This window comes from Engystomops pustulosus, chromosome 8 (assembly GCF_040894005.1).
Source record: "Engystomops pustulosus chromosome 8, aEngPut4.maternal, whole genome shotgun sequence".
Classification (NCBI taxonomy): domain Eukaryota; kingdom Metazoa; phylum Chordata; class Amphibia; order Anura; family Leptodactylidae; genus Engystomops; species Engystomops pustulosus.
This window is the reverse complement of record NC_092418.1, coordinates 107,598,527-107,614,773: the sequence shown is the minus strand read 5'-3', so window position 1 is coordinate 107,614,773 and position 16,247 is coordinate 107,598,527. Positions and strand designations below refer to the sequence as shown.

General features: G+C 42.9%; 1 protein-coding gene across 1 annotated transcript; it reads left to right on the top strand.

Moving 5' to 3' along the window:
- Positions 1–8,326: 8,326 nt before the first annotated feature.
- Positions 8,327–10,560, top strand: LOC140075847 (uncharacterized). The gene is made up of 2 exons (XM_072122208.1): positions 8,327–9,147; positions 9,253–10,560. The coding sequence occupies exons 1-2, from the start codon at positions 9,052–9,054 to the stop codon at positions 10,558–10,560; spliced, it is 1,404 nt and encodes a 467-aa protein (XP_071978309.1). The 5' UTR covers positions 8,327–9,051.
- The last annotated feature ends 5,687 nt before the right edge of the window (positions 10,561–16,247 follow it).

The window sequence follows — 16,247 nt, the reverse complement described above, 5'->3', positions numbered from 1 at the left end:
CTGAGGAGGTCACTGGGTGCAGGGTGTCACACACCTGGGTGCTGCTGTGAGTGTTATCTTCATTCTGGGCTGTGGGAGAAGCAGAGAGGAGCTTGTAGCAGGATCACATGTAAGTGCCCGAATCTAACATTGCGCCTAAACTGCGCCAAAATTGCGCCTAAACTGTGTTAAAGTAAAGTGATTAATAAGAGGCAGAAAATATACTTATCACAGATGGTTGTAGCTTGTGATAATTCTGGCAAAACAGTGCGCCAGAATTTAGGCGCAACTACTACACTTAGGCGCACAAAAGTGATAAATGTGGCCCAATGTATGATGTCTATAAGTATAATTCATTTTATTGTAGATGATTTGATAGATAGATGGATAGATAGATATGAGATAGATAGCTAGATAGATAGATAGGAGATAGATAGATGGATGGATAGATATGAGATAGATAGATAGATAGATAGATAGATAGATAGATAGATAGATAGATAGATAGATAGATAGATAGATAGATAGATAGATAGGAGATAGATAGATATGAGATAGATAGATAGATAGGAGATAGATGGATAGATAGATAGATAGACAGATAGATAGATAGATAGTAGATAGATAGATAGATAGATAGATAGGAGATAGATAGATATGAGATAGATGGATAGATAGATAGATAGATAGATAGATAGATAGATAGATAGATAGGAGATAGATAGATATGAGATAGATAGATATGAGATAGATGGATAGATAGATAGATAGGTAGATAGATAGGAGATGATAGATAGATAGATAGATAGATAGATAGATAGATAGATAGATAGATAGATAGATAGATAGATAGAAGATAGATAGATAGATGATAGATAGATAGGAGATAGATAGATAGATAGATAGATGATAGATAGATAGGAGATAGATAGATAGATAGATATGAGATAGATAGATAGATAGATATGTTAATTCAAGGGGGTGGGATCATCTTGATCATGTGATCACATATGTTTGTTATATAAGATTGTTGTTCACCCATATCACTAGGCTTGACAAAGGCTCTTAGTAGCCGAAACGTTGCTTCTGTACATTTTTTTTGTACTCTTAAAAACATGGAATAAAGATCATCACTTTTTCTACTTGACAATCCACGTCTTGGAGTGCTGCTTACTTTCTACTGTTTAGATAGATAGATAGATATGAGATAGATAGATAGAGAGATGATATAGATATACTAGATAATAGATTTACATAAATTAATATATAAGAGATAATCTATAGACAGATATATAGGTAGATGATAAAGAGATCAAAAATTGAAGATGAAGGGGAAAAAAGCTGAAATATACAGACACAACTCGTCCACCTGATTGTCTGTTGAACCTGATGAAGGGAGCTCTCCGCCTCCGAAACGCGCCGTCCGTTTGTCTATCTCCTTGTAAAAAAAGAACCTTTGTAATCGAGTAGCTTTATCATTTTAGCTCCAGCCAAAAAATGTTTGGTCTCTGTGACAATTGGATTTTTTAAACTTTTGGATTGTCATAAGAACCAGGATTAATAAATCTTAATTGCAGACGCCTTTGATAACTCTTCCAGCTGATCATTGTATCCCGGGACTAAAATACAGTAAATTACCAACATCCAGTTGTCCGTTTGTAACTAGGGGTCGTCTGTAAGTCTGGTGTTCTTAAGTGGGGGACCGACTCTACTGATTTGTTTTTATAAAACATTTGAAACTTCTCTTCTCTCCGGATAATGTTACATTCTTGGTAATACCAGGGACGATAACGCGATTGTGGAGTTTTTAGCATTGAGTTGGCACGACTGTCTCCCCATTGTTGCGGTGTAACCCTGTGTGGGAAGCTTCTTGATATTTCTCTATCTTTTTTAATGAAAACGGGCTGAGATTCTTGTACACATGCATTAAAGTTTAATGCTCCTCCTGGAAATAGACCCAAAGCTAATTCCCATGACCTATATTGGATACTTAGAGGAGCGCTCACTCCCACCCCCCAACAGAGTAACATCCACATCATAATTTCTCTAATTTTCATGTTATAGCAATCAAGTCTTTGGGCAGAGTCTTTCTTGGTGGTAACGCGGGCAGCGGGAACTATAGGGGTGCCAACTGTACAGACCACAGCCCAAAGACTCATTTACCACTTAGAAGACATCTCATAAGCAAAACTTCATGGAACGGTCCCGAGCAAGATCTTATGGGGCACATTTACTTACCCGGTCCAGTCGCTATTCAGCGGCGCATTCTCCGACGCTGATTCGGGTTCTGCCGGGATTCACTAAGGTCCGTGCACCCATATCCACCAGGTGTCGCTGCTGCGCCGGGGTCCGCCGGAGTTCACCTTCTTCTTCCTGGTGCATGTAAGTGCTTGATCTTGCGACACAAATTATTTTTTAAATTCTGCGGTTTTTCCGAATCCATCAGGTTTTCCAACAGCCATGCCCCCGATTTCTGTCGCGTGAAAGTCGTCGCCGGTGCACCAAAATACCCGGACAATTCGGCGCAAATTGGAAACTCAATGAAAGTGCGCGATTCGAACCCTTAGTAAATGAGCCCCTATGTCTTTAATGAGGAAATCAGCGACACCCAAGTAACCTCTCATGATCTTTTCAGGTGTTAGTTGCAGTCAAGTTACATCCTGAAGCTCAAGGTCTTGTTGGGTGGAGAGAGGAACCCATTGTAACATCTTGAGGCTTGAGATCTTGTAAGGGTAGATAGCCACCGAAAAAAAAATCTTGAGGCTTCAGGTATATGTATCCATTGAGAATCTGTAGGCTTCAGGTCTTGTTGGGAGGATAAAACTACTCAAGCAACATCTGGAGGCTCAAGATCTTATTTTGTGGATATAGCTTGAGGTCTTGTGGGATGGAAACCGCTACAGTACCCGATAGATCTCGTTGCTTGATTTGTGGATAACTTAACAAGATCACTCAATTAAAATGTTACGGCTTGCAATCTTGTTGGGTGGATAGTCACCTAAGCAGCTATTTTAGTCTTGAGATCTTGTTGGGTTTTGTTAGATTTTTCAGGCAATCTAAAGACATTCTTCCATGTGATGTTCTTGAGATCTTGTTGGGTAGACAGAGCTACATAATGTTGGTTGAGGTTCTTTAAAGGACACCTGTCATCAGGTCTCTGCCACTATTCCTGTCACTACTACCTGTTGGAGCAGCTCACAAGGATCCCATCCCAGCCTTTATCTAGTTATTTCATACATTAATCATTATAAAATCATCTATTCTTTATCATGTAAATGAGGTTGGTCACATGGTCAGAGGCAGTGATGTCACCCCTGTTACCCCTCCCCTCTCCTCCCCCTGCTCATGTCTGTGTGTAATGTATAGTAAAGCATGGCTAGTGTGTGTGCTGCATCTGCTGACATGCTGCATCCTCCTAATATACAGGTGAGAGACACAGACATCAGCTACACATGAATCTGACAGGTTCTGCTGTAACATGGCTGCCTGGAGCTGCTGTATCTCTCCTATACACACACACATGCACACACAGGCTGCAGGGGGCGTGGCCACCAGCACCAGGAAGCACATCATTATACAGCCTCACACCATTATACAGCCTCACATCATTATACAGGCTGTCAGTCATGCACTGGGGGTGTGGCTGTGCCTCCCACTCATGAATAGAGTGGATAGCTTGAATATGCTAATGATTCATTGGACATTTCACAGGTCATTTGCATACAGCTTTAGGACCTCATTGCTTAGGTTTACAGGCATGTAGAGGGACAATAAAGGGATAGAGGTAATGCTCTCTAATGGCAGTTTATGAAAATATATTTAGTTTAGGGGGGTTATTTTGCATGACGGGTTCTCTTTAAGAGGTACACGTTGGCTTTAGATGTCACATCAATAGTCTTGTTCACTTAGGGTTGAGGCTTGCAATCTTTTTGGGTGGATAGTCACCAAAGCAGCTATTTTAGGCTTCAGATCTTGTTGGGTAGATAGAGCTACCCAATGCTGTTTGAGGTTCCTCAATAGGTAAATGTTGGCTTTAGATGGTACATCCAATAGTCCTGTTCACTTAGGGTCCTTCTAATTTTCCAGCCAATCTAATGACATTCTTCCATGTAATGTTCTTGAGATCTTGTTGGGTAGACAGAGCCACCTTATGTTGTTTGAGGCTCTTTAAGATGTACACATTGGCTTAAGATGTCACATAAATAGTCTTGTTCAATCTTGTTAGGTGGATATTCACCTAAGCAGAAATTTTAGGCTTGAGATCTTGTTGGGTAGAGGTAATTTCAAGAGGTAAATGTTGGCTTTAGATGGCACATCAATAGTCTTGTTCACTTAGGGTTCTTCTGATTTTCCAGCAAATCTTAACGCATTCTTCTGTGTAATGTTCTTGGATCGAGTTTATGCGGACAGTATCAATGGTGGGACTAAAACGTGATAATCTTTAACATAATAAAAGTTTGTAAAATTGTGCAACTTTTTTGTATGAAAACTAACCATGAAGTACCATATATACTCGAGTTTAAGCCTAGTTTTTCAGCACAAAAAAATGTGCTGAAAACCCAAACTTGGCTTATACTCAAGTAAAAAAAAAAAAATCTCATCTTTCCGGCTTCCCCCACTGCTGGCTATACACTGGGGCAGGGGGCTGGCTATATACTGGGGTGGGAGGCTGGCTATATAATAGGGGATATGGGCTGGCAGGCTATATACTGCGGGAAGGTGCTGGCTATATACTGTGGGGCAGGGTCTGGCAGGCTATATAATGGGGAGGCTGTGACCAATGCATTTCCCACCCTAGGCTTATACTCGAGTCAATAGGTTTTCCCAGGTTTTGTGGTAAAATTAGGGGTCTCGGCTTATACTTTGGTCGGCTTATACTCTAATTCTGGAAAGTTTAATTTCTTCTGGTTTCGATAGCTAGGATGAACCATCTAATGTGTTTGGAGTCTTCCTAGTAATCACCATGGGGCAAATGTCAGGGGAGATAAGGAATGTGTTGTCAGATTTTATTTGTGTGGAGATAAACTACCCCCAAAAGAATCTGGGAATCTCCTACTGAGAGAACGTTCCGTGTATGTGGAAAGTGTGGTCAGGTGATGGGAATGTCCAGCTTTAGACCACCTGTAAGATAATAGGGGTCATTTACTAAGGGCCCAAATTGCGTTTTTATGGCAGGTTACCCAAATTTTTCAGTTTTGCGCCAATTTCCCCTGTATTGCCCCCGGTTTTTGGCGCACGCGATCGGATTGTGGTGCATCGGTGTGCACGAGACGGAAATTGGTAGGTGTGGCCATACGAAAACCCGATGGATTCGGAAAAACCGGCGCATTTTTTTAAAAAAAGTGTCGCTTGACACGCGCTTACCTGCACCCAGCAATGGATCGTGAACTCCAGTGCACTCCGACGGACTTCAGCGCAGCAACGACACCTGGTGGACATCGGGGGAACTACCTTAATGAATCGCCGGAAGACCCAAATCCTCCACACAGAACGCACCGCTGGATCCCGAATGGACCGGTAAATCTGCCCCAATCATTCTGATGGTGCACTATTCCACGTACCCTTCCTGCCCGGGGCTCAATGTTCCAAGTATCAACCATTTAATTCACCCCAAAATGACCATAAAAGTCAGAAATGGAAAAAGATGGGAAAAAAACCACCATTGTTTGCAACAGGAATTAAAATCTGAAGCCTCATTAATTGTATTGACATAATCACAAGTTAAAAAGTGACAAGTGATTTATACTCTTACATTGATACGTCGTGTAACATTATTATCAGGCTTTTGTGAGACGATCATTCTTGAAAGTAATTATGTAAATGAATAGTAATTGCCTTATTGTATGTGAATTATAAGTAAGCAATACACATCGGGACACATTTACCAGGGGGATATAGGGAAACGAGCAGAAACAACTAAAATATGTGAATATAACACATAATAATCGGGCCTGGGTTTGCCCAAAAACTATTGGTTGTCCCTTAAAATGTAATAAGTTATAAGTCAGCCATGTGTAAGCCGATGATTGGGGTTGGTGTTCATAGAACTTAAAACTACTGGACCCCAATGAAAAAGTTGTATGCAAGGTACTGTTTATAGAAGGGTCTATAACGAGGAAGAGACCTAATGATTCTATCAAGGCTCCTGGGTGCAGCTCTGCCCCCCTTCAATTTTTGGCATAACCAAGTCATAATAAAAGCTCTTAAATTGTCTTCCAAATTTCATCCGACGGCAACATGACTTCCATCTCCCATCCCTACAGATTTATCGTACATGAACAATCCCTGTTTGTTCCTTACTAATCTATGCTATTTGACATTTTTTAGAAGGCAATTCCCCCCTCTAGGGTAATTACTGCCATTGCTTAAAACTAGCCCTTCCATGCTCTGTCTTCAAAAGCTGCTACACTGTGCAGGAGCACTTCCCCCTCCCACTGTGTGAGATTACGTGGCTGAGACAGTGTAACAGCCTGTGAAGCAACCGCATGCAGGGGCTCTGGTAACGCCCCCAGAGCCCTTCAAACTCATTATTGTAAGTTGATTTTAGAGGGAAGGAGGCCAAGGATAATAAATATAAGAAGATTAGCGCAGTCACAGTGCCTGGAAGTGATGTTACATCACCTTCTATGTGTGTTAACTTCTAACAAGTCACAGTATGGTTGGTGTTCAAAGATAGAACTTAAAGATACCAGACTCCAATGAACAAGCTGTATTATACCCAAACACAGTGGGGCAGATTTACTTACCCGGTCCATTCGCGATCCAGCGGCGCGTTCTCTGCGGTGGATTCGGGTCCGGCCGGGATTCACTAAGGTAGTTCCTCCGACGTCCACCAGGTGGCGCAGCTGCACTGAAGTCCGCCGAGACCCGCCGGAATGCACTGAAGTTCACCGGCCTATACCTGGTGAAGGTAAGCGCGACTCGCGCAACTTTTTTTTTTTTAAATGCGGCGGTTTTTCTGAATCCGTCTGGTTTTCGTTCGGCCACGCCCCCGATTTCCGTCGCGTGCATGCCAGCGCCAATGCGCCACAATCCAATCGCGTGCGCCAAAATCCAGGGGCAATTAAAGGAAAATCAGCACATATCGGAAATATTCGGGTAGCACGTCGGGAAAACGCAAATCGGGCCCTTAGTAAATGACCCCCAATGTGATATTTATAGAAGGCTCTTCATTAATGGGTCACCAAAGCTCCTGAGCCGGATTCTACTCCCTTTCGAATTAAGTAATTGTCAGTGTTGCAAAGTCATAGTAAAAGGCCACAAATTTTATCCTATGGCATCATGACTTTGCCTGAAAATGGAGAAAGGGTCCATGGATCTGGAGAGGATCGAGGTCCCACACCCTCATCACCCATCCCTGAACTGTACAGATTTATCCCTCACGAAAAATCCCTGGATCGTGTTTGTTCCTTACTAATCTAATGTAAATATTTATGTTGCTTAAAGAGTAACTGTCATTTCAGACGATTTTTGATATTTTGATGGCGGGGGGGGGGAAGAAATTTTCAATAGTTTGTAAAGAAACAGACTGCAATGTGCCCCTTAGTTACAATGTAACTTCTCTGTTGCTATGACAAATCGGTCTACAGGATTGTAGATGTTTCTCTCTCCTCTCCTGTTTGTTACACAGCTGTGAGTGTTAACCCTTCCTGCTCTCTCCCTGGCTGTAGTATGCTATGAGCAGTATTTTTCAAGATCAAAGTGAATTGGTTAATCCTCCCTTCTCAGAGCGGTTTAACCAAACACAGGGAGGTTAGATGTGAGCTTGTGCAGCCCATTTAAGGTTCTTGAACATCAAGGTCCTTAAACACCAATTTTAATGTGTTCCTGACAATACAAAAATTTCAATATGCAACGGTGTAAACAAGGATTGAAGAGCAAAAGAATATATTAGGAGGATGCAAAGTTTTTGTAATTTCCCCAGCATCTGCACTACATGTTATTGTTGGAAGGAGGCCCCTGATGCCTTAGATGATTTGTTAATTTTTTAGGGGGGGGGAGGTCTTACAAATTTTGCACTGGGGCCCAAGCGATAAAATATTTCACCATGAAAAATGACAAAGCCAAATATTTTTCAAAAATAAAAAAAAATCAACATTTTTTTTCCCAAAAATATACATCTATCGGTTAAACAGAAAAAAAAAAAAAAATACATACATTGAAGTAGTTCTGCGCTTGGTGTAATAAAGAATAACTCGGCTGCCGTGTAACTAGATATCACCGCGTGAAACTCTGCATAATATATCATTCCAAAATGGGAGCGTTTTTTTTTTTTTTTTTTTTTAAATTTTATTGATTTTATTTTTTTTTTTATTTTTTTATTTTTCCATAGCGTCCCCCATGACGGCCCCAACTGGAGGATGACCCTTGACCTCTGTAGGGACAGGAAGCAGAGAGGTTAAATACCCCACCCCGGCATCCGTACACCAGTGGCTTCCTGTCCCTACACAGGGCAGGGAGTAGAGAGAAGTCTCTCCTCATCCCCAGTAGTTGGGACGGTGAGGGGGGACCAGTGTGGCGCAGGGAATCGTCCCTTACCCTAAGGCAGTCTCGGCCTCGATCGGACTTCGGTCCTTTCCTCTGCCACAAGACAGAGATGCCTTCTTCTCCGGCTCTGCCCGCGGCTCTGCGCAGCTAAGGACACCCGGAGCGTGTCCATCGCGGCGGTCACGTGGGCCGGCCGCCGTCCGACTCTGGTGACGACTTCCGCCGGAAATGACGGGACCGGATGTGACGTCACGATGGCGCGACCCGGAAGCAGGAGCGTGGAGCGGTAAGCTTGAAAAAGCAGGTATTCACGTTGATCTGAGGTCTAATAGTCGCACTCTGGTCCTGACGAGAGTAGTCGCTAGAATCGGACGCTATTTTGAGCATTTTCCAGCCAACAAGGTCGGTTAACATGCTGTATGGTTGCCTCATATGTGTCATATGTGTTATATACAATTCAGGTCTATATAGACATGTGTATATCTTTCTTAGGGGCTTGTGCTGTGTAACCCTCAAGATACCTCAGGTACTCCTTTGTTATATTCCACTTGATTAAATGTCACAGTCTATCTCACATTTCTATAAATGTTTAGGCTTGCTGATATCAGTGGTCCCACAATTGGGAATATGGAGACACATGGCATGGAGGCTTCAAGTCTGGACCTCATATCCTTGAACCCTGTAAGTAGGGTCAACCGGGGATAGGGTGGTGGGTCACCCACATGTCCCTATATTTTCACATGAGGTGTCGGTTATGGACTAATTACCTCTCCTTCTCCTTGGCAGGAGCCCAGGGAAAAGGAGAAGGATAAAGGGAGAGCTAAAGATCAGTCCGGCACAAAGAAAACCACTTCCAGAAAGTGTAATATGTGCTTAGAGAAACTCCCTACGGACTATAAAAAGCCGGTCTGTAAAACCTGCGTAGATAATCTACTCAGAGAAGAGAGAACCTCATTTGTGGATGAAATGCGTAGCTTTATCAGAGAAGAAGTTAAAACATCTATAGCATCATCCATAACAGCTTTCGTACCTCAGGAGCCTCCACATAAAAAACAAAGAGTTATAGAATCCATGTCAGATTATACATCAGACTCAGAAGGGACCAAGGAGTCTACGGATATGGAGCCCGGTCCCTCAAATTCAGCCAGTAAGATGGAGTCGAGATATTTGTTAGCATCCGAAGATCTGGAACCCTTACTAAAAGCTATGAGGGATACCCTCAAAATTGAGGAAATAGAAGAGACCAAATCTATTCAGGATGAATTATTCGGACTTCTTAAAGTTAAGAAGAGGCGAGTGTTTCCCATAAATGACACTCTTAAGGAACTAATACTAGAAGAATGGAGAGAACCGGAGAACAAAATCTCCATATCTAGAGAATTTAAAAGTCGTCTGTCCTTTGATGAAACAGAAGCCAAAATTTGGAACACTACCCCTAAGGTAGACATCCAGGTCACAAAAATGACCAAGAAGACGGACCTCCCGTTTGAGGATGCAATCCAGTTAAGAGATCCCCTGGATAGAAAGGCGGACAGCCTTCTAAAGAAGACATGGGAGTGTGCCATGTTAAACCTAAAATCAAATATTGCCACAACATCCATGGCACGGACTCTCTTTCATTGGATTACCGAACTGGAGGGTCATGTCAGAGACGGTACTCCTAGGGAGATGCTATTGAGTACATTTTCAACATTGAGAGCAGCTACCGCCTTCATCGCAGATGCCTCAGCGGAAGGAGTTAGAATAAGTGCCAAGGAAGGGGCACTATCAAATTCAGTTAGAAGATCACTTTGGCTTCGCCAGTGGACGGGCGATTTCAGATCGAAGTCAAAATTATGTGGTATTCCATTTGAAGGGGAATACCTATTCGGTTCCGAACTTGACACGCTGTTGGAAAAAGCGGCAGACAGAAAGAAAGGGTTTCCGGAATCCAGAAGTAACCAAAGAAAGCAGCCCTTTCGAGACTCTAAGGACAGAAAACAGCCCTTTAGAGGGAAAGGCAAACAGGGCAGATGGAGCTACCCTAAAGGAGGGAGAGGAAGGGGCTTCCTTCTCAGTGCCAGCAACTCGGCCCCAGCGTTTAGAAAACAATGACGCCAGGGTGGGGGGAAGACTATTGAAGTTCCACTTCCAGTGGACTCAGATAACATCAAATCCCTGGATACTAAGTATTCTTCGGGAAGGTTATCATCTAGAACTAACCTCTCTTCCCCCCAGAAAATTTGTTTTGACAGAGCAGCCCTCAGGAAACCTCTCAAACTCGCTGTGGTCAGAGATACAAAAGCTCATTCAATTGGATGTCATCATCCCAGTACCTCAGACACAGTTAAAAGAAGGACACTACTCTCCCCTCTTCTTGATAAAAAAACCAAATGGCTCTTTCAGGATGATATGCAACCTGAAGAATCTGAACAAGTACATACGATATCGAAAGTTCAAGATGGAAACAGTGAGCTCGGCAGCAGTTCTGATCCAACCAGGAGCGTCTATGGGTACGATAGATCTGAGGGACGCATATTACCATGTGCCAATACATCAAAAATCTCAAAAATTCCTCAGATTCGCAGTACGATCACCTTGGGGAGAAGAGGTCCACTATCAATACAAGGCGCTGCCTTTTGGGATTTCTTCGGCCCCCAGGACATTCACAAAGATCATGATCGAGGTGATAGCTTTCTTGAGGCGGAAAGGGATTCTAGTCATCCCCTACCTGGACGATCTGTTACTGGTGGCCAGTTCGAAACAAGAGCTTATACACCACCGAGATTTCACAATGAGGATCCTTCATCAGTTAGGATGGATAATAAACCTGGAAAAGTCCAAACTAAACCCAAGTACAGAGGTTGTGTTTCTAGGAACGTTATTAGATTCGATACAGCAGATGTCCTTCTTACCGCCAGAGAAAGCAATGAGACTAATGCAACATGTCATATTGTTTCAAAAAAGAAGTCATTGCACGATAAGGGAAGCCATGAGGATACTGGGCCTTATGACATCTTCCATACAGAGTGTACAGTGGAGCCAGAGTCACACCAGAGTCCTTCAAAGTTGGATATTGGCCTCCTGGGACAAAGATCCCCAACATCTAAATCAAAAGGTCCAGATTCCGGAAGCTGTCAAGCAATCCCTGGAGTGGTGGATAGATTCTTCCAACCTGGGAAGAGGGATATCATGGCATCCCTGGCCAGTGATAAATATCCGGACGGACGCAAGTCAGTCAGGATGGGGAGCGGACATAGCAGGCCTTCCCGTTCAAGGTCTTTGGCCGTCCTCGACCAGATCCCGTTCCTCGAACTTCCGAGAACTGAGAGCTGTTCTAGAGACTTTAAGAGCAAGTGCTCAAAGCCTGAGGGGAAAACATGTAAAAATTTATTCAGACAACACCACCACGGTGGCTTATCTCCGTCATCAGGGGGGTACCAGGAACCCCGATCTCCTCAGTCTTTCAGACGAGATATTCATCTGGGCAGAAACCAACATCCGCTCTCTTTCAGCCACCCATCTAAAAGGAGAATTGAATCAAGTAGCGGACTATCTCAGTCGTCAGACGATAGACCACAACGAGTGGTGTCTAAACGAGAACATCTTTTCAAGTCTCATACAAAGATGGGGACAACCAGTGACAGATCTTTTTGCCACCAGCAAAAATACAAAAGTTCCTCATTTCTTCTCTCTGGATCCAAATACTCCGGTTTGCCAAAGGGATGCCTTCAGCCAGTCCTGGAGCGGACCTCTAATGTACGCATTTCCTCCTATACCTCTCATAGCGAGAGTGATTCAGAAGATCAGAGAGGACCAAGCAAAGGTTATACTCATCGTTCCCTGGTGGCCAAAGAGGAACTGGTTTCCATGGCTAGGAAAGATGGCATTGGAAGGACCTGTCATGCTGGAACCTCTAAACAACCTTCTGTTCCAGGGTCCAGTGTACCATCCAGATCCACAGGCTCTCCGGCTCTCGGCTTGGATCCTGAAAGGCAATTGCTGATATCCAGGGGACTATCAAACAAGGTAATTTCCACACTCAAAGCGAGCCGCAAACCAGTTACCCACAAAATCTATGCCAGGATATGGGGAAGATTTGTGTCTTTTTGTGGCAGGACTCCTCCTAACCAAATGTCCCCTAATGTCTCACAGGTGCTCGACTTCCTGCAAGCAGGGTTTGACAAGGGCCTTAAGACGAATTCCTTAAAAGTCCAGATTTCAGCCCTCAGTGCCTTTTTCGACACCCCATTAGCCGAAAATAGATGGATCCAAAGGTTTGTCAAAGCTACGGCTAGACTAAGACCTCAAATAAAACAGAATATCCCCAATTGGGATCTTTCATTAGTACTGGATTATCTCACAAAAATACCGTTTGAACCTCTGGAGTCGGTCAAGCTTAGAGAGTTAACGCTAAAACTCACCTTTCTCATAGCCATAACAACAGCTAGGCGTTTGGGTGAGATCCAGAGTTTGTCTATTAAAGAACCTTATCTTAAAATATGTGAAGATAAGATTGTACTAATGTTAGATAAAGCCTTTACTCCCAAAGTAGCTTCATCTTTTCATCGTAACCAAGAGATTATTCTGCCTTCCTTCTGTCAGAATCCAAAACATCCCAGAGAACAGGAGTGGCATACGCTAGATGTCAGAAGATACCTGCTACATTACCTGGAAGTCACCAAATCCTGGAGAAAAGACAACAACATTCTCTTACAATTTAGAGGAAAGTGCAAGGGCAGAAAAGCTTCAAAGGCATCCATCGCCAGGTGGATAAGAACAGTCATCAAAGAAGCTTATGATGCCAACAACCTGGACATTTCAGGGACTATTAGGGCCCACTCGACCCGAGGAGTGGCAGCCTCCTGGGCGGAAAAACGGGGCGCCTCGTTAGAGGACATATGTAGAGCAGCTACCTGGTCTACTCATCTAACTTTTGCCAAACACTATAGGCTAGATGTTCAAAGTGCTAGAGATCAGTCCTTCGGAAGGAAGGTCTTACAAGCTGTTGTCCCACCCTAATTATTTATCTGGTACATCTCCAGTTGGGGCCGTCATGGGGGACGCTATGGAAAAGGAGAATTATTCTCACCGTTAATTCGGTTTCCATTAGTCCACCATGACGGCCCATATATATTTCCCACCCTGTAATTTGGAAAAAGTTAAAATTGCCTATTTGTTCTGTGTGCATCGATAACATACAATAAATGGGTTGCATCCAAGGCCGGTGTAGTTATTTAGAAGCCACTGGTGTACGGATGCCGGGGTGGGGTATTTAACCTCTCTGCTTCCTGTCCCTACAGAGGTCAAGGGTCATCCTCCAGTTGGGGCCGTCATGGTGGACTAATGGAAACCGAATTAACGGTGAGAATAATTCTCCTTTTTTAAAAGCTCATTTCGGCGATTGTCTCTGCAGCCACCCACTTGCCTCGGTTCCTTCTCATTTCCCTATGTAAAAGAATTTAACCAAAGGAAGCCGGCATTAGACTTCAATCCGTCGGGCAGAATGTATAATTTTATTTTGTCATAATGTCTGCTTTTATTTCCGAGGTCAGGTTTTATTTTAATTTCGCTCCATTAGGAACAAAAACTTGCCATTTTCTGAAAAACAAAATCAGCGGGGGGCCCTCTTTAGCTTACAAATGTATTTCCATGGAACATTGTTCGCTATGATCAAAATGACAGGTATAAGGCACTTTCCCCCGATTTACTTTAAAGATTTTTTTTTGCAGGGGTGACATTTGTAACAACAAAACTAGCAATCACCCGAAGCCGTCCTGTGACAGCAAGATGGAAGTTATAAAGAGGATGTAATCCGCTGCTTTAGACCACCAAAGAGGCCTAATATGCCCCATTATAAGGAACCCTTTAATTTTCTCTGAATGTTGTTGTTGATGTATTCGGCTCTTGATACGAAAAAAGAAGAAAAAAAAAATTAAAAAAAAAAAAGTTTAACCCCTCGGGCCGCTCTTTTTCTAATCTTCCGAAACAACTTTCCCATGTGATATTAATTAACCAGACTTTACTCATTCCGGGTTCTGTCCAGAGGTTTACGTCTGATAGTCAGGGTTAATGTTTTTGTATATTTTTGGGTTTTTTGCCCTCTTGATACAAACATTTTTATTTAGGTATCTGTAGTCCGAGAAATATCAACTGTATCGCCATCAATAGTTATCTATCATGTAGGGAAAACAGTCACCAGATGTGACTAGTGATAGTAGTACAGTACTGTGCCCATATATACAGGATAGGAGTAGTAGTACTGTGCTGTGCCCATATATACAGGATAGGAGTAGTAGTACTGTGCCCATATATACAGGATAGGAGTAGTAGTACTGTGCTGTGCCCATATATACAGGATAGGTGTAGTAGTACTGTGCTGTGCCCATATATACAGGATAGGAGTAGTAGTACTGTGCTGTGCCCATATATACAGGATAGGTGTAGTAGTACTGTGCTGTGCCCATATATACAAGATAGGAGTAGTAGTACTGTGCTGTGCCCATATATACAGGATAGGTGTAGTAGTACTGTGCTGTGTCTATATATACAGGATAGGAGTAGTAGTACTGTGCTGTGCCCATATATACAGGATAGGAGTAGTAGTACTGTGCTGTGTCTATATATACAGGATAGGAGTAGTAGTACTGTGCTGTGCCCACATATACAGGATAGGAGTAGTAGTACTGTGCTGTGCCCATATATACAGGATTGGAGTAGTAGTACTGTGCTGTGCCCATATATACAGGATAGGAGTAGTAGTGCATTGCTGTGCCCACATATACAGGATAGGAGTAGTAGTACTGTGCTGTGCCCATATATACAGGATTGGAGTAGTACTGTGCTGTGCCCATATAGGCAGGATAGGAGTAGTAGTACATTTCTGTGCCCACATATGCAGGATAGGAGTAGTAGTACTGTGCTGTACCCATATATACAGGATAGGAGTAGTAGTACTATGCTGTGCCCATATATACAGGGTAAGAGTAGTAGTACTGCGCTGTGCCCATATATAGCGGATAGAAGTAGTAGTACTGTGCTGTGCCTATATATACAGGATAAGAGTAGTAGTACTGTGCTGTACCCATATATATAGGATAGGAGTAGTATTACTGTGCTGTGCCTATATATACAGGATAGGAGTAGTAGTATTGTGCTGTGCCCACATACACAGGATAGGAGTAGTATTACTATGCTGTGTTCATATATACAGGATAGGAGTAGTAGTACTGTGCTGTGCCCATATATACAGGATAGGAGTAGTAGTACTGTGCTGTGCCCATATATACAGGATTGGAGTAGTAGTACTGTGCTGTGCCCATATATACAGGATAGGAGTAGTAGTACTGTGCTGTGCTCATATATACAGGATAGGAGTAGTAGCACTGTGTTGTGTCCATATATACAGGATAGAAGTAGTAGTACTGTGCTGTGCCTATATATACAGGATAGGTGTAGTAGTACTGTGCTGTACCCATATATACAGGGTAAGAGTAGTAGTACTGCGCTGTGCCCATATATAGCGGATAGAAGTAGTAGTACTGTGCTGTGCCTATATATACAGGATAAGAGTAGTAGTACTGTGCTGTGCCTCTATATACAGGATAGGAGTAGTAGTACTGTGCTGTGCTCATATATACAGGATAGGAGTAGTAGTATTGTGCTGTGCCCACATACACAGGATAGGAGTAGTAGTACTATGCTGTGTTCATATATACAGGATAGGAGTAGTAGTACTGTGCTGTGCCCATATATACAGGATAGGAGTAGTAGTACTGTGCTGTGCCCATATATACAGGATA

Coding starts and splice junctions, on each gene's coding strand:
- LOC140075847 (XM_072122208.1), top strand. CDS start 9,052: ATGTTTAGGCTTGCTGATATCAGTGGTCCCACAATTGGGAATATGGAG. Junction 9,148..9,252: donor ACCTCATATCCTTGAACCCT/GTAAGTAGGGTC, acceptor TCTCCTTGGCAG/GAGCCCAGGGAAAAGGAGAA.